At 35.0% G+C, this 27832-nt stretch overlaps 2 protein-coding genes across 4 annotated transcripts; both read left to right on the plus strand.

Annotated features, from left to right (window-relative positions):
• Positions 1-1354: 1354 nt before the first annotated feature.
• Positions 1355-25855, plus strand: LOC101899875 (androgen-induced gene 1 protein). 3 transcript variants are annotated; one of them, XM_059125537.1, is made up of 4 exons: positions 1355-1606; positions 9721-9980; positions 24705-24925; positions 25038-25855. In XM_059125537.1, the coding sequence occupies exons 2-4, from the start codon at positions 9783-9785 to the stop codon at positions 25360-25362; spliced, it is 744 nt and encodes a 247-aa protein (XP_058981520.1). In that variant the 5' UTR covers positions 1355-1606; positions 9721-9782; the 3' UTR covers positions 25363-25855. The 3 variants fall into 3 exon arrangements, with proteins under 3 accessions (XP_058981520.1, XP_019893333.1, XP_005186435.1); XM_020037774.2 differs by lacking the exon at positions 1355-1606 and having other exon boundaries at positions 9712-9980; XM_005186378.4 differs by lacking the exons at positions 1355-1606; positions 9721-9980 and adding an exon at positions 20607-20961.
• Positions 16076-17810, plus strand: LOC101900157 (protein amnionless). The gene has a single exon (XM_005186380.4). It carries the CDS (start codon positions 16119-16121, stop codon positions 17724-17726), a length of 1608 nt encoding a protein of 535 aa, XP_005186437.2. The 5' UTR covers positions 16076-16118; the 3' UTR covers positions 17727-17810.
• Positions 25856-27832: the final 1977 nt, after the last annotated feature.

Genomic DNA, 27832 nt, shown 5'->3' on the forward strand with positions numbered 1-27832 from the left:
AATATTCGTGGATTTTTTAAACATATTTTTAGAGTCATCTTCAGACCAATATTCGTGGATTTTTTAAACATATTTTTAGAGGGATTTTCGTGGATTTTTCAACATATTTTTAGAGTCATCTTCAGACCAATATTCGTGGATTTTTTAAACATATTTTTAGAGGCATCTTCAGACCAATATTCGTGGATTTTTTAAACATATTTTTAGAGGCATCTTCAGACCAATATTCGTGGATTTTTTAAACATATTTTTAGAGAGATTTTCGTGGATTTTTCAACATATTTTTAGAGGGATTTTCGTGGATTTTTCAACATATTTTTAGAGTCATCTTCAGACCAATATTCGTGGATTTTTTAAACATATTTTTAGAGGGATTTTCGTGGATTTTTCAACATATTTTTAGAGTCATCTTCAGACCAATATTCGTGGATTTTTTAAACATATTTTTAGAAGCATCTTCAGACCAATATTCGTGGATTTTTTAAACATATTTTTAGAGGCATCTTCAGACCAATATTCGTGGATTTTTTAAACATATTTTTAGAGGCATCCTCAGACCAATATTCGTGGATTTTTTAAACATATTTTTAGAGGCATCTTCAGACCAATATTCGTGGATTTTTTCAACATATTTTTAGAGGCATCTTCAGACCAATATTCGTGGATTTTTTAAACATATTTTTAGAGGCATCTTCAGACCAATATTCGTGGATTTTTTAAACATATTTTTAGAGGCATCTTCAGACCAATATTCGTGGATTTTTTAAACATATTTTTAGAGGCATCTTCAGACCAATATTCGTGGATTTTTTAAACATATTTTTAGAGGCATCTTCAGACCAATATTCGTGGATTTTTTAAACATATTTTTAGAGGCATCTTCAGACCAATATTCGTGGATTTTTTAAACATATTTTTAGAGGCATCTTCAGACCAATATTCGTGGATTTTTTAAACATATTTTTAGAGGCATCTTCTGACCAATCGTGGATTTTTTAAACATATTTTTAGAGGCATCTTCAGACCAATATTCGTGGATTTTTTAAACATATTTTTAGAGGGACCTTCAGAGTCACAGACGGGGATTTTTTAAACATATTTTTAGAAGGTCCTTGTCACTACCATATTTATACATCTTCTTCAAAAAAAAACCCGATTTTATAGACCGAAAGATCTTCTGAAAATCTCGCAAAAATCGAAATTCCCTAACTACCAAACCACTGTACCCACTGCGCGATATGAATGTATCGTATCTTTGCGTACATTTTTTTTATCTGCTCTGCACACTCGGCGTAATGTATGAAGAGGATTCGGATTCGAAATCGTTGAATGAGTACACCGCTGCCGAGAACGCCAGTGAGTGAGTAGACAACAAACAATCAACATTCTCGGTCAGTAGAGCTTTTCCAAAAAAATTTCATCATCATCAACATCACCATCTTTTGCTGCGGCAACAACCCAAACAGTAGTAGTACTTCAAAAGTTATCGACGTTGAAACGCTCGTTCGTCCGTTCGTTCGGTCATTCGTTCTTTGCGGTACTTGAAATACGGATAAACAGTTCGAGGAAAAGAAAAAAAAACAATCGCAAATTGAAAAAAAGAAACGTACGAAAGATAAAAAAACCACAAACCTTTTTTTATAAAATGTTCAAAATGGAAAATTTGCTAAAAGGACATGTTTTGCAAAAAAGAAAAAAATAAGAAATTAATTAAAAAATAATAACATTGTGTTAAAATAATGAGGAGAGCAGATCCTGATGGGACTTTGATTTCTTTTTTTTTTGTTTTTCAATTTTGCTTTACCAAACATTTATAACTCCATGTTTCACAAAGCAAAATTGAAAAAAAGGCACATCAATGTCCCATCCGGACCTCCGACAAATGAATATCCTGCTGATTTGCATTAGTGATTGAGCACCCCTGTTAAGATGTTTAAACTAAAATTCCATTTCTTTGGGGCAGTCTCATGGAATGCCAATACAATGTGGGTCGCCAACAATCAGCCATGGTGTCAACGGGGTTATCGCCGTCATCTTGACTTAATTTTATTCTTGTTCTACGTCGTTTTGAAAACTGTGACAAATATTGATTTAAATTTTTCACTGCTTATCACAGCTACCATTGACACCAACAACAGCAACACATGCGTTTTAAAGCGCAATTTTATGTATTTAACTTTTGGGTATACAGAGTAAACATTTTAAAAAATAACAAAAAATATCACTAGCTTTAAAAACGATTTGGTAAGGGGAGTGACACATGTCACCCAGGTACTAGAGGAGTCACTAATAAGTGAAAATTTTAAATTAACAACGATTCTGCTTCGGAAAAAACTCTCTAAACATTTTCCATCAAACCCTCGTACATTGGTCTGAAGGATCCCTCTGAATGTCCCTCTGAAAAATATGTTTAAACAATCCACGTTTATTGGTCTGAATGTCCCTCTGAAAAATATGTTTAAACAATCCACGTTTATTGGTCTGAATGTCCCTCTGAAAAATATGTTTAAACAATCCACGTTTATTGGTCTGAATGTCCCTCTGAAAAATATGTTTAAAAAATCCACGTTTATTGGTCTGAAAGTCCCTCTGGAAAATATGTTTAAAAAATCCACGTTTGGTGGTCTGAAAGTCCCTCTGAAAAATATGTTTAAAAAATCCATATGTTTAAAAAATCCACGTTTATTGGTCCGAAGGTCCCTCTAAAAATATTTTTAAAAAATCCACGTTTGGTGGTCTGAAAGTCCCTCTGAAAAATATGTTTAAAAAATCCACGTTTATTGGTCTGAATGTCCCTCTGAAAAATATGTTTAAACAATCCACGTTTATTGGTCTGAATGTCCCTCTGAAAAATATGTTTAAACAATCCACGTTTATTGGTCTGAATGTCCCTCTGAAAAATATGTTTAAACAATCCACGTTTATTGGTCTGAATGTCCCTCTGAAAAATATGTTTAAACAATCCACGTTTATTGGTCTGAATGTCCCTCTGAAAAATATGTTTAAACAATCCACGTTTATTGGTCTGAATGTCCCTCTGAAAAATATGTTTAAACAATCCACGTTTATTGGTCTGAATGTCCCTCTGAAAAATATGTTTAAACAATCCACGTTTATTGGTCTGAATGTCCCTCTGAAAAATATGTTTAAACAATCCACGTTTATTGGTCTGAATGTCCCTCTGAAAAATATGTTTAAACAATCCACGTTTATTGGTCTGAAAGTCCCTCTGGAAAATATGTTTAAAAAATCCACGTTTATTGGTCTGAAAGTCCCTCTGAAAAATATGTTTAAAAAATCCACGTTTTTTGGTCGGAAGATCTCTCTAAAAATTTATTTAAAAAATCCACGTTTTTTGGTCGGAAGGTCCCTCTAAAAATTTATTTAAAAAATCCACGTTTTGTGGTCTGAAGGTCCCTCTAAAAATTTCTTTAAAAAATCCACGTTTGGTGGTCTGAAGATGCCTCTAAAAATTTGTTTAAAAAATCCACGTTTGGTGGTGTGAAGATTCCTCTAAAAATTTGTTTAAAAAATCCACGTTTGATGGTCTGAAGATGCCTCTAAAAATTTGTTTAAAAAATCCACATTTATTGGTCTGAACATGCCTCTAAAAATTTGTTTAAAAAATCCACGTTTGGTGGTCTGAAGGTCCCTCTAAAAATTTATTTAAAAAATCCACGTTTATTGGTCTGAAGATCCCTCTAAAAATTTGTTTAAAAATCCACGTTTAGTCTGAAGGTCTCTCTAAAAATTTGTTTAAAAATCCACGTTTAGTCTGAAGGTCTCTCTAAAAATTTGTTTAAAAAATCCACGTTTATTGGTCTGAAGGTCCCTCTAAAAATTTGTTTAAAAATCCACGTTTATTGGTCTGAAGGTCCCTCCAAAAATTTGTTTAAAAATCCACGTTTCTTAGTCTGAAGGTCCCTCCAAAAATTTGTTTAAAAAATCCACGTTTATTGGTCTGAAGGTCTCTCTAAAAATTTGTTTAAAAATCCACGTTTATTGGTCTGAAGGTCTCTCTAAAAATTTGTTTAAAAATCCACGAATATTGGTCTGAAGGTCTCTCTAAAAATTTGTTTAAAAATCCACGAATATTGGTCTGAAGGTCCCTCCCAAAATTTGTTTAAAAAATCCACGCTTATTGGTCTGAAGATGCCTCTAAAAATTTGTTTAAAAAATCCACGTTTATTGGTCTGAAGGTACCTCTAAAAATTTGTTTAAAAAATCCACGTTTATTGGTCTGAAGATGCCTCTAAAAATTTGTTTAAAAAATCGACGTTTATGGGTCTGAAGGTCCCTCTAAAATTTGTTTAAAAAATCCACGTTTATTGGTCTGAAGGTCCCTCTAAAAATTTGTTTAAAAATCCACGTTTATTGGTCTGAAGGTCCCACTAAAAATTTGTTTAAAAAATCCACTTTTATTGGTCTGAAGGTCTCTCTAAAAATTTGTTTAAAAAATCCACCTTTATTAGTCTGAAGGTCCCTCTAAAAAATATGTTTAAAAAATCCATGTTTGGTGTCTTAAGGTCCCTCTAAAAATTTGTGTAAAAAAATCAACGTTTATTGAAGGTCGCTCTAAAAATATGTTTTGAAAAATCCACGTTTGGTGGTCTGAAGGTGCCTCTGAAATATGTATAAAAAAACACGTTTATTGGGCTGAAGGTCCCTCTAAAAATCCACGTTTATTGGTCTGAAGATGCCTCTAAAAATTTGTTTAAAAAATTCACGTTTGTTGGTCTGAAGGTCCCTCTAAAAATCCACGTTTATTGGTCTGAAGATGCCTCTAAAAATTTGTTTAAAAAATCCACGTTTATTGGTCTGAAGGTCCCTCTAAAAATATGTTTACAAAATCCATGTTTGGTGGTCTGAAGGTTCCTCTAAAAATATGTTTCAGAAATCCACGTTTATTCGTCTGAAGGTCCCTCCAAAAAAATTGTTTAAAAAATCTACGTTTATTGGTCTGAAAGTTCCTCTAAAAATATGTTTAAAAAATCCGCGTTTAGTAGTCTGAAGGTCCCTCTAAAAATCTGTTTAAAAAATCCAAGCTTACTGGTCTGAAGGTCCCACTAAAAATATGTGTAAAAAATCCACTTTTATTGGTCGGAAGGTTCCTCTAACTATATTTTTAAAAATCCAGGTTTATTAAACTGAAATTTCTTTAAAAAATCTACGTTTATTGGTCTGAAGGTCCCTCTAAAAATTTGTTTAAAAAATCCACGTTTATTGCTCAGGAGGTCCCTCTAAAAATATCTTTAGGAAATCCACGTTTATGGGTCTGAAGGTCCCTCTACAAATATGTTTTGAAAATCCACGCTTGTAACTCTGAAGGTCCCTCTAAAAATTGTCCATAGAATAGTTCCTTGCCCCCAAGGGCATACTTTTAAGCTCTGGGGCAATAGAGAAACTTTAGAAAATGTGTAACAGATTTTTGCTGTTGTTATTGTTGTTGTTTTTGCCAAATGTTATGGTTGATTGCATCCCCCTTTCGAACAAATTTCGATTTTAAATAAATTGGCAAGCCTGATTGACTGTTGAATTGAAATTATTACTTGTCTGCGTTTCGAACTGAACATAGAATTTTTATGGAGATAGTCATCGGTGTTGTTGTGGTTGTTGTTACTGATGTTGTTGTTGTAGTTATTCTCATTTCAAACAACGCTGAGTTTGTTTACATTTTTTTTTGTTTTGCTGGCTCTTAGTGCACATTGGCATTGTTTGATGATGACACAACAGCCAATACCCACCCACTCGCACGCTCACTCACCCATTCAATCTCACAGATATATGCTCAGATCTTAAGACCGGCTTGAAAAGAGTAAACAAATAGAGACCATATGGATATGGGTGACTCCATGGGAAATTGGGGGATACGAGCCAGATTATGGATATATATAATCTGAGCAATCTTCCTTTTCCCTCAAGTACCTTATAATGGCTCACACTTCACACTTTATTACTCTAATATTAGGAGTCTAATCTCTGCGAAAAAAAATCGCCCCAATTAACAAACATTAGCTAATTTGAAAAATAAACCCCAATTAAGTTTTTCTTTTTATTGTTGTCCCTCTGCCATTGCGTGTTCTGGAGCAATATGGTTACACTACAATTTACCTCCATTGACTGTCATCGTAAAATACGCAACAGAAATCGCCAACAAAATAATAGGTGTTTAGACAGAACACCAAAAAAAAGGTTAAATTATAATTTTCGTGTTTTGTGTTTATGATATGGACTCAATGATGCCAATGGCCAATGGCTGGCTGACAGACTAGCCAATGGAGCGCTTGAATAGCCCCAAACGGCGCTGAAATTAAATGTTTATTTATTTAATTGCATTTCAATTGAACGGTAACATTTGTTTGGAATCAAACAAATATTCAATAACCATTAATATTTTTTCTCTGTCGAGATGTGTGTTTGTGTGTGTCTGTGTTTCGATATTTTTATGATTTAAACAAATGTACACAATTTAAATGAGGTCTTGTACACCAGGAGAATTATGAACGGAAATGAGAAAAATATTTTTTCAAAAAATCACGTTTATATAAATGAATGTCCCTCCAATCATAATGTCCCTCCAATAATATATTTTAATATTTCACATTCATTGGTCTGAAAGTCCTCCCAAAATATTTAAAAAAATCAAGGTCCCTGAAAGTCCATTTAAAATAATATTCTTCAAAAATCCATTTTTTTAAATCAATGTTTATTGGTCTCTTAGTTCTTGAAAAAATATTCTCTGTTGGCTCTTGAAAAAATATCCAAGCCTTGTGTTCTTATAGTCCTTGAAAAAAAAAAAAAAAACAGTTTTTCAAACCGAAAATAATATATTGGAAGTATATCCTAATCTGAATCGATTTCTATTAAATTCAACGGAGGCATTTGTGTCTCTCGACTTTGAGAACGCTTATACTAAGAAAATATATTTTTCGGAGTCTTTGCTATATCCTTACCAATTTTCATCAAAATTCATCCTTTATGAGCTGATTTTTTACACTTTAGGTGTAAAATACACGTGAAATCATATTAAGATATATATTGGAGCCTTATATCCACATCTGAACCGATTACGATAACATTTAGCAGGTATTTCTGAGCTGTATCTGATAACTGGCACCAAATATCGTCGTTATGGAGTGCATTTTGCGGTTGTGAGGGACTTAAATGTTAAATCGGAGGAAAAATATTTATCGGAGCTAAATCTATATCTGAATCGATTTCCACCAAATTCGACACACCAAATTTGATTTCAGGTGAAATTCGGTCGTATGTGCCAACATCTATTCAATTTAGGTTATTTTAAAAAATTGGTGCATAATCAACTTGATATCTGATAAAGATATATGGCTATTTCTGAGCTGTATTTGATATATTTTCTAATATATAAAATTTTGGAATGTATTCTTGAAAAATTCAAGTTTTTTGGTCTGAATATACTAATAAAAAGAATTACACGTTTGTTGGTCTAAAGTTCCATCTAAAAAAAAATTTTTTTTAGAAAAATCTACGTTTTTTATGGTTTGGAAGATCTTTACACTTTTTTTAAATCCACTTTGATGGACCATTGAAAAAAAAATAAAAATCCACGTTTTTAAGACCTTTGAAAATTTTTTTGAGAAATCCAAGTTTGATGGTTAAAAATACACGTTTTTATGGCCTGGAAGACTTTTGAAAACATTTTTAAAGAATTCGGTTTAATGGGACATTGAATTTTTTTTAAATCCAATTTTTTATGGGCTGGAAGACTTTTGAAAAAAAAAATAAAAAAACGAAAATAAAAAATCAATTTTGATGGACCATTGAAAAATATTTAAAAATTTCACTTTTTTATAGTCTGGAAAACCTTTGAGAAAAAATTAAAAAATCGATGTTTAAAGGCCTGCAGCAACTTTAAGAAAATTTTTAAAAAATCCACTTTGAAAATTTTTAAAAAATCCACTTTGAAACAATTTTTTAGTCCACTTTTTTACTTAAAAAAAAAAAGAAAATAAAAATCATAGTTTGATGGATTTTAAGACCTTTTAAAAAATATAAAAAAAATCAAATTTGAAAATAAATAAAAAATCCACGTTATTATGGTCTAAAAAACCTTTGAATTTTTTTTAATCCACATTTGATGTTCTGGAAGACCTTTGAAAAAAAAGTTTACAAAAATACGTTTGATGGTGCGAAAGACCTTTGAGAAAAAAATAATAAATAAACAATTTTGATGATGTGCAAAACCTTTGAAAAAAATTACAAAAAATCCACGTTTTTAATTTTTTTTAAACTCCACTTTGATGGACCTTTGAAAATATTTAAAAAAAATCCACGTCTGATGGTGTTTTTAAAAATGCCACGTTTGCAGGCCTGACCTTTGAAGACCTTTGAAATTATTTTAAAAAAATCCAGGTTTGATGGTGTTTTTTAAAAAGCCACGTTTGATGGTCTGACCTTTGAAGACCTTTGAAAATATTTTTTAAAAAACACCATCAAACGTGGGTGTTTTTTAAAAAGCCACGTTTGATGGTCTGACCTTTGAAAATATTTTTAAAAAAAGCTACGTTTGATGGTCTGACCTTTGAAGACCTTTGAAAATATTTTTTAAAAAAGCCACGTTTGATGGTCTGACCTTTGAAAATATTTTTTAAAAAAGCCACGTTTGATGGTGTGAAAGACGTTTGAAATTATTCCTAAAAAAATCAATGTTTATTGGTCGGAAGATCTCTCTAAAAAGTTGGTTAAAAATTCCACGTTTAATGGTTTGCAAGACTTTGAAACATATTTTTCACGTTTTTTGGTCGGAAGGTCTCTTTAACAATTTGTTTAAAAATCCACGTTTCTTAGTCGGAAGGTCTCTTTGAAAAGTTGTTCAAAAATCCACGTTTCATGGTCGGAAGGTCTCTCTAAAATGTTGTTCAAAAAACAACGTTTATTTGTCGAAATGTCTTTCTAAAAATTTGTTTAAAAAATACACGTTTATTTGCAAGAAGGTCTCTCTAAAGATTTGTTTAAAAGTCCACGTTTATTTGTCGAAATGTCACTCTAAAAATTTGTTTAAAACTTGCACGCTTCTTGGTCGGAAGGTCACTCTAAAAATTTGTTTAAAAATCCACGTTTATTTGTTGGTAAGTCTCTCTATTTTTTTTTAAATCCACGTTTATTGGTCGGAAGATCTCTCTAAAAATTTGTTTCAAAAAATCAACGTTTATTAGTCGGAAGATCTCTCTAAAAATTTGTTTAAAAAATCCACCTTTATTGGTCGGAAAGTCTCTCTAAAAATTTGTTTCAAAAAATCAACGTTTACTAGTCGGAAGATTTTATAAAATCCACGTTTATTGGTCGGAAGGTCTCTCTAAAAATTTGTTTAAAAAATACACGTTTATTGGTCTGAAGGATCCTCAAAAAATATTTTTAAAAATTCACGTTTATTGTTAAAAAAATATGTTGAAAACTGTGTTTATTGGTCTGCTTGGTCTTCAGAAAATATTCTTAAAAAAATATTTGTTTGGTCTTTTGCCCCTTGAAAGAATATTCTTAAGAAATCCCAGATTTTTGGTGGGAAGGTTCCTCCAAGAAAATTTGATCCTTGATTTTTTTTTAAAACCAAACATAGAGGTCTGCTTGTTCTTGAAAATATATTCTTAAAAAATCTATTTGTTTGGTCTTTTGGTTAATCTAATGGTTTCTTTAAACATATTGTCAAAAATTTATAATTTTGAAAAAGTGTAGATTTTTCAGAAATCTTAAAGTGAGTCAATCTAAATTGCATCCGTAAACGAACTCTCCAAAAAGTCATCAAAATGACAAAAGTCGAATTATATAAATCGCGGGTATTCGTTACCATTATTCATCTCTTGGCTCTCGGCCAATTTGTGTATGCCCTGTATTTTCATAAATTTGAAACGCAACGGAGTTATAAATCAAAGCCAACGGAGGTGCAAAAAATGGTACCCGATACCATGGAGAAGAAACTGCAGTATTTGACCTATTGGAATTTGGTAAGTGAAATTGAATTTTACAAATATTTCGATTTTGTTTTATAAATTAATCTCCTACGTAAAAAAAGAATACTCCGTCGTAGCTTAACTTCCTGAAAAATGTGTTTCCTTTCACACATTTTTCAACGTTGAATTTCCTTGAAAGAAAAACAATAAAAACGCGCCATACGCCATTGTCATTTCAATAACCACAAAATAAAACAACAAATTCAACGGTCATCAAACTTTTCAATGATGTTTCGCACATGTTGTTGGACAAAAAAATTGTTTGGCTGATAATAAATGAAATACAAAAGTAGAGAAATGCGTTTTCGATTGGAAACGATTAATGAAGTATACTATATAAATTTTCCGGACATACAACAAGAAGGGTAGAAGAGAAGTAAGGAAGGAACAGAGAATACTAAAAAATAATCTTTGCTGAGGTCCTCGACACATAGAACACCATTTTGATGTTTTTTTAACAATCTTCTATATAGAGAGTTTCCTGGTGACTCTCTACAAAAAAGAAGTCCTTTCATATTTACGAAGTTTCCAAAAAATCCTTTTTAGAGATCTTCTATGCCTCAGAGTTCCTTTCATTATATCAGATGGCAATCTTGACTGTTTGAGGGTCGTCTATACAAGGTGAGATAAAAAAAACTGCAACAAAGTCAAACGCCATAATTTTTACATTTTTTTTAAAATTTTATTGAATGATTTTAAATGATTTTGGTGGCCATTGTGCGTTGGAAATGAAGCCAGGAACCTCATTTTGTAACCATTCTTGGGCGGTGCATGCTGAGTGCACCATGAGTAGTGTTGGAATGTCCAAGGTCTGCGGCCAAAATGTTTGCATGCCCAAGGCTTTAATACACCCTCCAGAATACTTTCGCGATAATATTCGTCTTTTATTCTGATGCCACGGTCGATTAATACGAGCGGAGAGCGACCATCGGCTGTTATGGCGCCCCACACCTGTGGTATTTTGGCCCATTCCCGGTGAAACGCTTGCTTGAGGTGATGGACACTTTGGTATTTTTTTAGTGCCAACCTTGCTTTCCAAAATACTCCAGACACAATAGTCCAACGGATTGGTATCCAGAGATTTTGGTGGACATTGTGCGCTGAAAATGAAGCGAGGAACCTCATTTTGTAACCATTCTTGGGCGGTGCGTGCTGAGTCCTGTTGGAATGCACAGGGTCCGCGGACAAAATGTTTGCGTCCCCAAGGCTTTAATACACCCACCAGAATATTTTCGCGATAATATTCGGCATTTATTCTGATGCCACGGTCGATTAATACGAGCGTAGAGCGAACATCGGCTGTTATGGCAGCCCACACCATCACCATGGTCGGCACTTGAGTTCTGGTGGCCAACCGAAGGTGCACATTTTCAGCTGACCTCTTTGGCAAGCGCCGATCACAATATCATTTTGTTTGTTTACAAACTGCTGAACAGCGAATGTTTTCTCATCGGAAAAAAACAAATTCGTCAGTTTACCACTTTCGGAAAAGCGCAGCACTCTTCAGCTCTTTTGAGTCTATTTTCTTTTTGTTGCGGTGTAAGTTCTTGCACTTTTGGAATTTCTATGGCTTTACCCCGAGCTCATTTTTCAATATGTCCCGAATGGAATATTACGATATGTTCATTTCACGAGCTATTTTTCGGTCACTGCGACGCGGGTTTCGATCAAGTCGCTTTACTTTACTTTTCGAACCATTTCTGCTGATGTTGCTGTTTTCTTCCGTCCACTTCCTTGACGTCGGTCGGACTACGTTACCAGTATCACGCTACCAGTAACGAGCGATGGTACGAGACACAAAAGATTTATATACATTTAAGTGCTGAAGTGATCTAACGATAGCCACTTACGGTTTTCCAGCCAAATATAAAGAAATCACACCATCACGCTTGAATTCCATCACGAATAACTTTTTTTCTGGAAAATTCTCATCTAAATGCTTTTGTACGCTTGCAAACAATAAAATGAGCTGTCACTGGAATAATTTTAATAACTTTGGGACGAGTGGCTTAGAAATGACAGCATTCTGAAGTTGGTTGCAGTTTTTTCATCCCTCCCTGTAGAACACTATTTTAACGTTTTTTTATACCCTCCACCTTGAAAAGGAGGGTATATTAAATTTGTCATTCCGTTTGTAACATCCCTAAATATTCGTCGTAGACTCAATAAAGTATATACATATATATATATTCATAATCAGCATAAAATTCGAAGTCGATTTAACGATGTCCGTCCGTCTGTCTGTCTGTCTATTGAAATCACGATACAGGCCACATTATATGACGTAGAGCGTCAAAATTTAGCAGAATAATTTGTATTGGGTCTAGGATGGTTGGTATTGAAAATGAGATATATCGGTCCCCATATAACGGTACCTCCCCATATTCGGTATTTTGATGTTTTTTGTCACACTTTTTCACGGATTTTTCTAAAATTTGGCATTTGTTGGTCATAATGGGTTCTATCCTCGGTGGCGAAACATTGCATGTATAGGTCCACGTTTTGGTATAGCCCCAATATAATGGTACCTTTGTAGAGATATTTTATACCTCGAAGTTCTTTTCATTATATCATGTTCAAAAGTTCTCCATATTTTAAAGGCCTCTCTGATCTTCTCCTCTATACATTTTATTATCAACTAAAGTCGTAATTGAACTTTGTTCAATATACTATATACGATCTCATTAATATATATGTATATCTGCACATGTAAATATTTATGAATTCAGATCATACACCACCTCCTCAAGGCAATTACTTTATGCCTCGACTTTGATTACCAACTTAAAAAACACAAAAATCTTCATGGACGAACGAAAAAGAAATCTCATAAAAAGTTTCAGAACAAATTTGCAATGGAAATCCATAAAAATGTAATGACCTGCATTTGTCAGGAAATTATTAACAAAAAACACAGCAAAAAATCTTTATTAATAACAACAATAACAACAGCAACTACAACACTAATTAAGCACATTTATTTAATTGATGGTGAAAATAAAAAACGAAAAAAGAAACAATAACAAGAGAAAAGTAATAAACATTTTTCCGAAAGAAGCATTGACCCATATCTCTTGAAATGCGAACGATGAACGAAAGAGTGAAAAGTAAATAAAATATCAGAGCCTACCACATGAATGCCGTCCGAAATGGAAATTATTACTATAATCAAAATGTATGTGTAGGTATTATTGCCAAAAAATATAAGTACGGTGCAGTCCCTTGCCTTTAAGATTTGAAGGTAAACAAATAAAATAGTATCAGTCGATCAGATGTATAGTCCTCGCCTTGAGTTGTGATTATTCAAACTGTTGACCCTTTATGGGAGAGGCTCCGAAGCAGTTGGCCAATATTGACCAATTCGTATCTGACCTAAGACTGATATACAGGGTGATATAAAAAACTGCAACCAACTTCAGATTGCTTTCATTTCTAAGCCACTCGTCCGACAGCTGCTAATATTATTCCAGTGACAGCTCACTATATTGTTCACAAGCGTTCAAAAGCATTTTGGTGAGAATTTTCCAAAACAAAAAGTTATTCGTAATGATGATGGAATTCAAGCCAAAATATAAAGAAATCACACTATCACGCTTGAATTCCATCACGAACAACTTTTTTTGTTAGAAATTCTCACCAAAATGCTTTTGAACGCTTGTAAACAATATAATGAGCTGTTACTGGAATAATTTGAACAGCTGTCGGACGACTGTCAAAATGACAGCAGTCTGAATTTGGTTGCAGTTTTTTCATCACATCCTATAGATTTTTAAAAATATTTTTAAGGGGATTCCTGGCCAAGAATCGCGAATTTTTTAAAAATACTTTTCAATGAGTTTCTGGTCAAGGGTGGGCATTTTTTAAAAATATTTTGCAAGGAGTTCCTCGTTTTTTAAAGACCTTGGACAGCAGATAGCGGATTTTTTTAAAACATATTTTTTAAGGACTTCTTATCAAAGTATCGTGGAGTTATAAAACTATTTTTGAGAACTTCCTGTCCATGAATCGTGGCTTCCTTTAGCAATGTTGTTCTTTATATTTGGCTGGAAAACTTCAAGTGGCGATCGTTATAGCACTCCAGCATTTCAATGTGAATACATCTTTTGTGTCTCGTAACATCGCTCGTTACCGTGATATTGGTGGCGTAGCCCGACGTCAAGGAAGTGGACGGAAGAAAACAGCAACATCAGCAGAAATGTGTTTGTTTTGAATGGTTTGAAAAGTAAAGAAGCGACTTGATCGAAACCAGCGTCGCAGTGGCCGAAAAATGGCTCGCGAGCTGAACATATCGCAATATTCCATTTGGCAAATATTAAAAAATGAGCTCGGGTTAAAGCCATTGAAATTCCAAAAAGTGCAAGAACTTACACCGCTACAGAAAGAAAATAGAATCAAAAGAGCTAAAGGGCTGCTTCGTTTGGCCGAAAGTGGTGAGCTGCCGAATTTGGTTTTCTCCGATGAGAAAACATTTGTTGTCCAGCAGTTTGTAAACAAACAAAATTATCGTGTGATCGGCGCTTGCCAAAGAGGATCTGCAGAAAATGTGCACCTTCGGTTGGCCACAGAACTCAAGCGCCGGCCATGGTGATGATGTGGACCGCCATAACAGCCGATGGTCGCTCTTCGCTTGTATTGATCTACCGTGGCCTAAGAATAAATGCCGAATATTATCGCGAAAATATTCTGGAGGGTGTATTAGAGCCTTGGGTATGCAAACATTTTGGCCGCAGACCTTGGACATTCTAACAGGACTCATCACCATCGCACTCAGAAAGCGCCACCCAAGAATGGTTACAAAATGAGGTTCCTCGCTTCATTTCCAGCCCACAATGGCCACCCGATACCAGACTATTGAGTCTGGAGTATTTTGGAAAGCAAGGTTGGCACTAAAAAATACCAAAGTGTCGATCACCTTAAGCAAGCGCTTCGCCGGAAATGGGCCAAAATACCGCAGAGCAATATTCGTGTGACGGTTTCATTGGCCGTCTGAAGGTCATAATTCGTGCCAAACGTGACCAATTCGAACAAACTTAAACTTATTCTAAAATTTGAAGCTATTTCCGATTTGTTTTTGCTTTCATTCAATAAAATTTAAAAAAAAAATTAAAATTATGGCGTTAGACTTTGTTGCAGTTGTTTTATCTCACTCTGTATATGGTGAGTAACAACCATAAAATCGTATGAAGATGTGTATCGAAGCTATATAAAAATCTGAACCGATCTCTATAAAATTTGGCAAAGGTATTTTCGAGCATTATCTGACACCCGGTGTCAAATATCATTGTTGCCCATTTGGGATGATTTAGACATTTGGTTCACATTAAACTGGGATAATATAATTATATGTATATATGGGAACTATATCCTAATCTGATCCGATCTCGATAAAATTTGGCAAAGCTATTTTTGAGCTCCTTATCTGGTACAAAATATCATTCTTGTGGAGTACATATTACGAGTGTAAGGGTCTTTAAACCCCAAATCGCTTGAAAAATATTTATGGGAGCTATAGCTATATGTGAACCGATTTCCACCAAATTTGATGTACTTGCTTTTACGCTAAATTCGGTCGAATGTACCAAAATTCAGGTCATTTGGACTGATATTGGCTATTTGGTGCACAATAAACCCGAAATCGGGTGAAGATTTTTATATGGGAGCTATATCTAAATTTGAACCGACTCTCACCAATTTCAATAGGGTTCGTCCTTGAGCAAAACAAATTGGAAAATTTCATCTCAGTCGGATAATAAATGCGACCTGCATTATGTTCACAAAAATACATGGACTGACGGACGGACAGACGTACTGACATACATAAATCGACTCAGAGAGTGATTCTATGAATATCTCCAAAAGTAACTATGGGTCTATCTCGCTTCCTTCTGGATGTTACAATCAAATGCACAAAGACATAATACCCTTACCACTACATATGCGGTGTAGGGTATAAAAATACGCGATAAAATGTACCCCAAGTAGAAGGGAAGGAAGAAACAGATAATAAAAACAAACCAGACGCCCCCTAATTAAATCACAGAGGTCTTCATTTAAATCGCCCAGCCACCACTTCAAACATTTCGATGGCTCAGTCGAGTTATTGAAACGCCAGCGAACAAAACACAAACAACGATGCTGGAATTTTTACGCCCAGCAATTTGGCTGCAGCTACTGCTTCATATATCCAACACCATGGCGACAAAATGGCTTGTGGATAGTCCAGGTTTTGATAATCCTGCTGCGTGGTTGGATGAACATTTGCCTTGCAGTCGGGAGCAAGTCATTTTTCCCGAGACATATCAAGCCCTATTACCCCTACCCAGCCATGTGGATGTGGGAGGATTTGTTTTACCCAAAGATGGTGCTATTTTTCTGCCCAGGGAATCAACAATTACCCTGGAGGGTAATGCCAACGAAAGGGAGTGTGATAAGGGTAAGGCTTTCCTAAAAGAGCCGAAGATACGAAAATGGTTTGATCCCAAGACTTGGAGATCCTCGAATGATTTCGCTGCCAACAAAGCCATACCCGATATGGAAAGGGTGCCGTGCAACAATGAATCGGTGGTGATACAAGCTAATGGTCCGGTGGCCTTGGATTTGGAAAATATTGAATATTTGAGAATGGGACAAATGAGTTTTGCTGGATCGCTGCTGTCGCGGGATTACCTAAGGCAGTTACTTTACAATGATTTGGGTCAGTTCCTGTTTAAAAATCAGGCTGGAGTTATGGTGGAATTCTATCATCATGATGTGTGTGGCTGCCACAAGGATTTCAATAATTTCGGTGAACCCATATGCCACAACATTGTGGAGTCCTGTGAACGACCCCATTGTCTGGTACCCGTCATGCCCTATGGCAGCTGTTGTGCAATTTGTGGTGCGGTCATAAAATTCCAGGTGGAGTTTTGTGAAGATGGCCGTTTACATATCTTGGAAGATATCCTAAAGTGGGCAGTGCGAGACCAAGACATGCAGGATGATTTGGATTACTATGTCAATTATGTTAATTCCCAGAATTATGGTAACTATTTGCAGGCTGTTATTGTTGATCGGGATGGTTACAAGGAGAAGAGCATTAAATTTTTAAGCAAGCTAAATGAGACGCTAGACTGGAGAGCCAAGCTGAAATTGGACAAGCAGCATATCTTTGGCATTGAATATTCTGGGCGGCCCTATAATCCCAATGTCACCTTTGGTTCGATTTTATTAATTCTGCTGTGTCTGATGTTTGTCTCTGTTGTGGCTTTGGTCATCTTTGCCCATTACCAACCCGACAATCATTATCTCCATTATGTCCCCCGATGGGTGTATGATCCAAATCGTTGGCGTTCATTATTCCAAAGACGTGATGCCGTCTTTGCTCGTTTTGATAATGCCCGGGCCAGTGTAATGACCACCGCAGATGTGGGTGGAAGATCAGCAGCGGAGGGTTTCCGCATGGGCTATGATGCTGAAAGTGGTGATGTTCGTAGCAAGAGAGCATTTGATAATCCTCTTTTTGACGAGAAACCCACAACTTCGAAGGAGAGAGGGGGTGCTGGTAAGGAGGGAGGGGAGGAATTGAAGGATCCACCCCAATTGGTAATGGAAAGTGTTGATATGACCGATACCACTCTCAATGCCAACGTTGATGACGATGACAATGAAGATGAACAGGAGTTGACGGAAATTAAATTGGAGACAACATCTTCATCATCGGATGATGAGGACGAGAGCAAGGAACAGGAAACAAAGGAATAATTATTTAACCAAAACATATATTTGAATATTTTACTGTAAAACCAAAATTTGTGGATTTGAAAAATATTAAATAAATAAAAATAATTTTAGGAAGTAAAAAAATATTCTTAAACATCTAGGATAACTTGTCTTTTAGTCCTTGAAATACAATATCCTTACACGCACGATACACGCTTTTTGGTCTTTATTTCCAACAATATCCAAACTTATTGGTCTGATGGAGCTTGAAACAAATTCTGTGGGTCTCTGAAAACTATTCTTAACCAATCCACGCTTAATAATCTGATGGTCCTTGCAAAAATATTGTTAAAAAAAAGGCAATTCTAGTGACCTGTTTGTCCTTGACCCTAAATATTCGTTAAAAATGTCACATTCAATGTTCTGATAGTCCTTTAAAAATATTTTTAAAAAAAAAAGTTCACGTTTATTGAAATATCAAACGACACGACAAACTTAATATATATCCTCCCTTACATGGTACAGAATATAACAACAATTTCATAGTCTTAATTTTAATATTCTAGTTCATTCATAGTTAAGTAAACAAATAATTATCACTCACCCACCACCATCACCACCACCCTATGACCTTCGCTTCAATTTTGTTAACCTTTGTAATGTGAAAAGAATCCAATATCCTTAACAAGTAAATTGCTATGCATGCATTAACATGTTTATTTATAGAGTAATAATAGCTTTCCGTTTTTATTCCTTACTCTTTTTGGGGGGAATTTTACGTGTGGAAAACAATTTCAAATGAAATTGATAAATAAATAGTGCAGAGACAAATAAAAAATGTATGAATGATACAACAATGTCAATTCGTATTATTATCGAAAATTGAGTTTCGAAAATATAGTACGGAATGTGGTAAAGCGAAAAATGAAACTTAAATGTCTTCATCGACTTTAATTTCCCAAAGCGTTTCCCTTAAAAGCTCATAGAAGATCTTCTCACAGAAATCCAGAAGGTCTTCTCATAGAAGGCCAAAAGGTATTCTGATGGAAGAGCAGCTTGTCTGCACATAGGACGCCAGAAGGCCTTCTCATAGAAGGCGTGAAGGTTTTCTCATAGAAGGCCAGAGGGTCTTCTCGTAAAAGGCGAAAAAATCTTCCCATAGAAGGCCAGAAGGTCTTCGCATAATAGGCCGGAAGGTCTCCGTATAGAAGGCCAGAAGATCTTCGCGTAGAAGGCGGGAAGGTCTTCTCACAGAAAGCGAGAAGATATTCTCATAGAAGGCCAGTAGGTCTTCTCATAGAAGGCCAGAAGGTCTTCTCATAGAAGGTCAGAAGGTCTTCGCATAGAAGGCGGGAAGGTCTTCTCACAGAAGTCGAGAAGGTCTTCTCACAGAAGGCGAGAAGGTATTCTCATAGAAGGCGAGAAGGTCTTCTCACGGAAGGCGAGAAGGTCTTCTCACAGAAGGCGAGAAGGTCATTTCACAGAAGGCCATAGAAGGCCAGAAGGTCTTCTCATAGAAGGCCAGAAAGACTTCTCATAGAAGGCGAGAAGGCCTTCTTAAAGAAGACGAGAAGGTCTTCACATAGAAGGACGGTTGCTGTTCTCATAGAAGGCCAGAAAGTTTTATCATAGAAGGCCAGAAGATCCTCTCGTAGAGGGCCAGAAGGTCTTCTCATAGAAGGCCAGAAGGTCTTCCCGTAGAGGGCCAGAAGGTCTTCTCATAGAAGGCCAAAAGGTCTTCTCATAGAGGGCCAGAGAGTCTTCTCATAGAAGACGAGAAGGTCTTTACATAGAAGGCCAAAAGGAGGACTTCTCATAGAAGTCCAGAAGGTCTTCTCATAGAAGGTCAGAAGGTCTTCCCAAAGTATGCGAGAAGATCTTCTCATAGAAGGCGAGAAGATCTTCTCATAGAAGGCGAGAAGACCTTCTCATAGAAGACGAGAAGACCTTCTCATAGAAGGCGAGAAGACCTTCTCATAGAAGGCCAGAAAATCTTCGTATAGAAGGCCAGAAGATCTTCGCATAGAAGGTCAGAAGATCTTTGCATAGAAGGTCAGAAGATATTCGCATAGAAGGTCAGAAGATATTCGCATAGAAGGCGAGAAAGTCTTCTCGTAGGAGGCGAGAAGGTCTTCTCGTAGGAGGCGAGAAGGTCTTCTCGTAGGAGGCGAGAAGGTCTTCTCGTAGGAGGCGAGAAGGTCTTCTCGTAGGAGGCGAGAAGGTCTTCTCGTAGGAGGCGAGAAGGTCTTCGCATAGAAGGAAGTCTTCTCATTGATTGAAAATACCGAGTATCAGGAAGTACTGTTGTTCAAGGCATGTAGGTAAACGAGGTCCTCCATAGAAACTTTTCTGCCGATAGTGTTGTAGCCATTAAGAAAGTTAACACCCAAACTTCAAGCAATTCCATTAGAAAATGTGTCGTTAATCATCAAAATACTGATTATTAGGTGGTATGATTAAATGCAAGCTTTAGAAAGCATGTTGTTATAGGGGTAATTCGTAATACAAACTCATAATACCAAATTTCAAACAATTCCGTTAGAAAATGTAGCTAAAATTATTAAAATGCCGAATAAAAAACTAAAATCCCATGACGTGTGCTATATTGATAATATAATCTTTATAGTTTATCTCCATGATAATATACTGATAAGAAGCTAACATCATATATTTGTATTAAATTAACTGTACAATAATTATTTGCAAACTAAAAATAATCCAGTATTATTATCACTGGCCCACTTCCGTTTGAGCACAACTGAAAAAATCGCCAAAATTCAATTGCACGCAACACGCACAAATAACGCAACACGACAACCCTTATCAATTTTTGCATTTCTCTCTCACACACTCTCTCTCCCATTTATTTGCTTTTGTCGTCTGTCAAAGTTTGCTCTTTTTTTTGTGGTTCATTGTTGACATGCCAGACAATCAAAAGAATTGATTAGTTTTGAATTGGAAGTGTTTTAGTTGTGCGTCTGTCATTCCGGGCAGTTTGTTTTCGTTTCGTTTGCTGCGGATAAATTATTAAAAAAATCGAGACAGTTTAGACAAGAAAATCCATCGAAACATGGCAAAAAGTAAAGGAACTTCGGTTGCCGAAACGGCCTACCATGGAATTTACGGTACTCTACGTGTTTTGGTGCATCTGACGGCTGCCGTACAATTCAGCTATGCCGTCTATTACGATTACAAATATGTCCACTTCCCACAATCCGCCAACATTATGCACAATCCATTTGGTGGCAAATTTAAATATTTAACATTTTTAGATGCGGTAAGACAATTATCTGTTTTTTTTTTTTTTCGAAATTTTCCAAATAACATCGTTGCGTGTTGGAAAGTGGGGTGAAAGTTCATAAAGGTTTTGTCTTAATCTTATCTCATAGTGAATAGTGTTTGCGACAGTTCCGTGTGAGTGGTTATGTGTGTGTGTGTGTTGTTACATGAAAAAGGGGCGAAAGAAAGTGCCTCAAAGATTGTTATTAAACAAGAAGAAGATACAATGTCAGGGTTACCAATCTATATTACATTTAATACTACTATGGAGGGTATATTAAGTGGGTCATTCCATTTGTAGCAACTCCTCGAAAGAAACATTTTAGACGACACAAAGTGTGTATATTACTGATCGACATAAAATTATTTGTCGATTTAGCCACGTCTGTGGAAATCTCTCTAGCTTCTCAAATTTGTCTCATAAAAATTTTTGGTATTGAAAATGGGTCATTTCCCATATTACAGGGCTTAGAAACCGGTTGCATGCTACCTAAGGTCTCCTGGTCGATAATTTCCAGAAGACCTTGCTTTTCGTTTGGTGACACACGTTAAGGAAAACATCTCATAAGAAAAGCATTGATAAAGTTCAAAGATCCGCATCTCTATTGATCAGGTGCATTTCGGAGTACACCCCAAGCTGGAGGGTCCCGAACCTCCAAAATACCGAAAATCTGTAGGTACGGCTTAATGGGGATTATACCCAGGAGTTAATATAGAAACCAAAATGTCGAACTACCCCTGATTCGGCTAGAATTTAGAATCAAAATACCGAAAATCAGGAGGTACCATTATAAGGGGCGATACCTAAACATTGACCGATATATATTTAAATTTTTCTATAGCTAACACCCTTAGGACAAAGATCCGCATCTCTATTGATCAGGTGCATTTCGGAGTACACCCCAAGCTACACTAGATACCCTACCTAACATATAGCTCTTAAGTCTATTTGTAAAGATGCTCGCGGCCAGGTGCGCCCTGAGTCTCAGAGAACTTGAATAGTGGTGCAGCCATACCTTTGGACTTTTTCCGATTCTGGGACATGTGGCACAGGCGGAGACAAAACCAGTGATTAAATGTCCTGTAAAAATCTACTGATGGCGAAATCAGACTAAAAAATTGTGGTGGGAATAATCACAGGTTACTGCAACATATGGGCCATGACTTCTAAGTGGGTGGGACGACGACTCCGATTTTTCCGTGTTTGGAGAGATAAAAAAAACTATCAAAATTGTGGTATATTCCCTAAGTATTCGGTATTTTTCGAACGGAATTAAGAGTTTGCAATAGATGCTTCCTTTTGTTGCATGGTTCTATTCAGTTCTTGGAAATGATGTTTTGAATGTAAAATGTGCACATTGCACATACCAGAGAGGAGAAAATCTCAAACCCCGGCCCAAGGTTGGCTACTTAAAAAAGTATCAAATCTAGTAACACTTGTGAGATTTAGAAAATGCTAATTCCGTCTGAACCTGACTTTTTTGAACTGTACATTATCCTTGTTAATTTTGACAATTCGTTGGGTAGATTTAGTCCTCGAAACATATTCAATGAAGGTTTGTTGAAGGTTTTGGCGACCATTTTAAACTAAATTTGCTATTTAGGTTCACTTTTTGGTATAGTGTCCTGATATTTGGCACTTTAAAGGTTTCAATTCCATTTTGCTACTTGATATTTAGAGTTCACTGCGGGTAGATTAACTCATATTAAAAAAATATTCAATGTAGGCAAAGGACCCATATAACGGTACTTCCAAATTATAGGAATTTTAAGGATTTCCGTTTTGACCACAAAACGTGGTGGAGGCTATTAAACTTGGATTCAGCCGATCGTAACATCTTTTTAACTTGTTGTTATTGCATTTCATTTATTACACATGTCATTTAAGGCTATTGCGCCCATTAGTTAATTACTATAATAAACATGGGAACAATTATCTTTACTTTTAAAGCAACAAACAACTCCAACTATTGTAATCCGTAAATAAAAAAGTTTAAAAAAAACAGAGCTGTTAATACTGCGAACTGAATCAAACAAGCTATTAACAATCAGTAAGACAATGAGCGCGTGTTAGAATAATAGTTCAAACTACTCTGCATCTTCAAGTATGTAGCACAGTGGTTTCATAAAAATTGATTCAGTGATTCTTAAGGAAAAGTTAAGATCAAAGTTTAACTTTTGGGGACTATACCAAAAAGTGGACTTACATTGAATATTTTTTCGTAGAGTTAAACGGCCAACCGATAAGCCGAAATACTAAATTACTCTTGATTTGATTGGAAATGGGTCCCGAAGCTCCAAAATACCGAAAATCTGTAGGTACGGTTTAATTGGGATTATACCCAGGAGTTAATATAGAAACCAAAATGTCGAATTCGGCTAGAAATTAGAATCAAAATACCGAAAATCAGGAGGTACCATTATAAGGGGCGACATCTAAACATTGACCGATGTATATTTAATTTTCAATAGCTAACACCCTTAGGACAATATCAAAGCATGCGCATAATTTTAAAGTTATATAATAATGGTTTCAACAGACGAACAGAGTTGCATTATACATCGACATTGAATTGTACGCTGATCCATTACTACGTTTATGGGGTCTTCGATGAATATTTCTAATATACCCTCCATTTTACAATGGAGATTACAAAAATTTCCTTTACTCTCTATTTGATTTGAAAAATAAATCAGAATGATATTGATATCAATACACGTGTATTGTTATTGGATGAACTTTGTGTTTGTTGTCACGTATCCGATCATATAACGAGTCCATAACAAAGTCTATTTGATAAAGTGGCAAAACAATAAAGTGGCAAAACAAGATTCGCCCTTAAATTTCAACTACAACACAAAACGCATGTTCTTTTCAACAAACATTCAGACTTTTAACTGGAACAACTTTGGTCTAGTAAAAACTCTTCTATGTTTTCGAAATTTTTTCCAGAGTCCGAGTTTAAGACCCGGATCCACTTACCCTTCCACTTAAGTGGAAATACCTATCCAATAAGTAAGTTGTCACATGATGGGGTTATTTATAAGCGATTGGGACGTTATAGTCCAATTATTGGTTGAACATACCCAGAATTGTATATCTCTGGACCCGAAAAAGGTATTAGCACAAATTGTAGCATTTTGGAATGGTAAGAGTTTCAGCAATAATTTGGCATCAATTTTGTTGACCTCCATAATGGGCCATTTTTCAACCTTTTTTGTGAGTTTTATAAAAAATCCGGACTAGAAGAGAATATCTCTGGACCCGAAACAGGTATTAGCACAAATTGTAGCATTTTGGAAAATTAAGAGTGTTAGTGTTAAATTTGGCATCAATTTTGTTGACCCCCATAATTTGCCCGTTTTTCGACTTTTTGGGGGTTTTTATAATAATCGATAATTTGATAATAACTTCCGAATCGCTAATAAATAACTCCATTATGTGACCACTCGTTGGATAGGTAGGTGGATCCGCGTCTAGTCCGGGTTTTTAACCCGGACTTTCAGGTCAAAAATATGGGGTCCAGGTCCGTCTCCCAAGAAAAAAATAGTTTCCCGGAATCAGGGAAAAAATTCCTACCACTAGAAAATTTAAAAAAAATTGAAGATTTTTTACTGAACTAGAGTTAAGCCTTGGAACTTTACCCAAACTTAAAAAATTTTGAACATTTTTTTGGTTTATTCATCTACACAATATTGTCTTTCTCCTAAAATCTGCTTTATTTTCTGCCTTCTTTTCAGATCATTCAAGCTTTATATTATACCATTTCGTTGGTAAATGATTTCGTTGGCAGCAATGAGGTAATGCCCAAGAAAACACCATTGATTCGAAAAATTAAGGATTACATGATGACCACATTTGCTTTCCCCATTGCACTAAATGTTGGCATTACCTTCTGGGGTCTGTATGCTGTCGATCGTGAATTGGTCTTCCCACGGGTCTTGGATGCTGTATTCCCAAGGTATGTGCATGTTGTATTATGAATGGAAATTATTTTGGCTCATATTATTTCCCAGAACCTCTTCATAAATAACATTATTGATCATTTTTCTTTTCTACTTCTTTTTTTCCAGCTGGCTTAACCACATTATGCACACCAATATTGTTGTGTTCATTGTCTTGGAAATGTTTATCTCCTTCCGTTCTTATCCATCACGTTTCAAAGGTCTGGCCGGCTTATCGGCCTTTATGTTGGCCTACTTGGTGTGGTTGCATGTGATTAAGCACTATTCGGGCGTTTGGGTATATCCCGTCTTGGAAGTTCTACAATTGCCACAACGTATTGTATTCTTTATCGGTTCATTGGTATTTACATTGGGTCTCTATATGTTTGGCGAGGTATTGAACAATTTGGTCTGGTCGAAAGAACTTAAAATGGCTCAACGTAAACACAAGTAAATTTGTGGTGGAGTGTCAAAATAAAATCCAATAACACAACAAAACCAAATACCCTAACAACACTTCATTTCACTAACTTTTAGAATTACTTCTAATAACGATCTGATTACAAAAAAAGAAAAAGAAAACTGAGAATGAATAAATTAATTAAATACACGTAATATTGTTCTTATGATAATTCTAAACCAGATTTTTAAATGCTAATGTTTTTTTGTTGTTTTTGTGAAATAATATACATAAAGGCATGCTATAATTATCTCTATAAATATTTATATATATATTCCAAAGTATATAATTACAATAAGACAACACACACAAAAACAAAAAAAAAGAAACTTAACACAAAGAAGTAAAGCAAAATACTTGAACAATTAAAGATAATAATATTAACTAAATACTATTATAAAAGGTCAAGCAAAATGATACAAAAACCGAAATTTAAAAAATAAATATTTGTGAATGCCTTTAGTTCTAGAAGGCTTTTATATAGAAACATAGCATTTTATTCTTTAATTCTGTTCTCTTTCTGTTAACTTATTTAGTCAACTAGTATTTATTAATAATCATAATAAAAAAAAAAACAGGAAACCAACAAAACACAACACAACAAATTAAAAAGTGTAAAATTCAAATGATAGATGTAAAACACGTTTTAAACACATTTTTCTCAGTCTATCACAAATTTTGTCATATCAAGTGCACGAGTAAAAAAAGCTAGGAAAACAAAACAATTTGACAATTGATCACCAGAAAACATCATAAGTTAATAATACTACGAGGAAACCTATTAAAAAATATTTCAATGAAAAAATTAATAATAAAAAAAAACAAAATCACAATAGTATAACTCCCAGATGTTATTTTAAGGAGATTAAAGGTAGGTAGCAAGGTTTAATGTACATATTTGTAGACGAATTCATGGAAATATTGATGGAAATTAATTTGACTGTGTACAATTTTAGCTTGATTACATTTAAAATAGCGATAGAAACAGCTAAGTATCGAATGTTAAAGTGGGAGTATATAGAAGAATATATATCTAGCGAAGACTCGCTTCTTCGTAAAAGAACCAAGTACTTTATGTTGACCAAGTTCAAATTATTGCCTTCAAGTATGTAGCACAGTGGTTTCATAAAAATTGATTCAGTGATTCTTAAGGAAAAGTTAAGATCAAAGTTTAACTTTTGGGGACTATACCAAAAAGTGGACTTACATTGAATATTTTTTCGTAGAGTTAAACGGCCAACCGATAAGCCGAAATACTAAATTACTCTTGATTTGATTGGAAATGGGTCCCGAAGCTCCAAAATACCGAAAATCTGTAGGTACGGTTTAATTGGGATTATACCCAGGAGTTAATATAGAAACCAAAATGTCGAATTCGGCTAGAAATTAGAATCAAAATACCGAAAATCAGGAGGTACCATTATAAGGGGCGACATCTAAACATTGACCGATGTATATTTAATTTTCAATAGCTAACACCCTTAGGACAATATCAAAGCATGCGCATAATTTTAAAGTTATATAATAATGGTTTCAACAGACGAACAGAGTTGCATTATACATCGACATTGAATTGTACGCTGATCCATTACTACGTTTATGGGGTCTTCGATGAATATTTCTAATATACCCTCCATTTTACAATGGAGATTACAAAAATTTCCTTTACTCTCTATTTGATTTGAAAAATAAATCAGAATGATATTGATATCAATACACGTGTATTGTTATTGGATGAACTTTGTGTTTGTTGTCACGTATCCGATCATATAACGAGTCCATAACAAAGTCTATTTGATAAAGTGGCAAAACAATAAAGTGGCAAAACAAGATTCGCCCTTAAATTTCAACTACAACACAAAACGCATGTTCTTTTCAACAAACATTCAGACTTTTAACTGGAACAACTTTGGTCTAGTAAAAACTCTTCTATGTTTTCGAAATTTTTTCCAGAGTCCGAGTTTAAGACCCGGATCCACTTACCCTTCCACTTAAGTGGAAATACCTATCCAATAAGTAAGTTGTCACATGATGGGGTTATTTATAAGCGATTGGGACGTTATAGTCCAATTATTGGTTGAACATACCCAGAATTGTATATCTCTGGACCCGAAAAAGGTATTAGCACAAATTGTAGCATTTTGGAATGGTAAGAGTTTCAGCAATAATTTGGCATCAATTTTGTTGACCTCCATAATGGGCCATTTTTCAACCTTTTTTGTGAGTTTTATAAAAAATCCGGACTAGAAGAGAATATCTCTGGACCCGAAACAGGTATTAGCACAAATTGTAGCATTTTGGAAAATTAAGAGTGTTAGTGTTAAATTTGGCATCAATTTTGTTGACCCCCATAATTTGCCCGTTTTTCGACTTTTTGGGGGTTTTTATAATAATCGATAATTTGATAATAACTTCCGAATCGCTAATAAATAACTCCATTATGTGACCACTCGTTGGATAGGTA

The sequence above is a fragment of the Musca domestica genome, unplaced genomic scaffold, assembly GCF_030504385.1.
Source record: "Musca domestica strain aabys unplaced genomic scaffold, Musca_domestica.polishedcontigs.V.1.1 34, whole genome shotgun sequence".
Lineage (NCBI taxonomy): Eukaryota > Metazoa > Arthropoda > Insecta > Diptera > Muscidae > Musca > Musca domestica.

Excerpts from the sequence above, each read along its gene's own strand:
- LOC101899875 (XM_005186378.4), top strand. The coding sequence starts at position 20,755 with ATGGCAAAAAGTAAAGGAACTTCGGTTGCCGAAACGGCCTACCATGGA. Across the intron at positions 20,962-24,704 it reads ATTTAACATTTTTAGATGCG|ATCATTCAAGCTTTATATTA; the intron begins GTAAGACAATTA and ends CCTTCTTTTCAG. Across the intron at positions 24,926-25,037 it reads TTGGATGCTGTATTCCCAAG|CTGGCTTAACCACATTATGC; the intron begins GTATGTGCATGT and ends CTTTTTTTCCAG.
- LOC101900157 (XM_005186380.4), top strand. The coding sequence starts at position 16,119 with ATGCTGGAATTTTTACGCCCAGCAATTTGGCTGCAGCTACTGCTTCAT.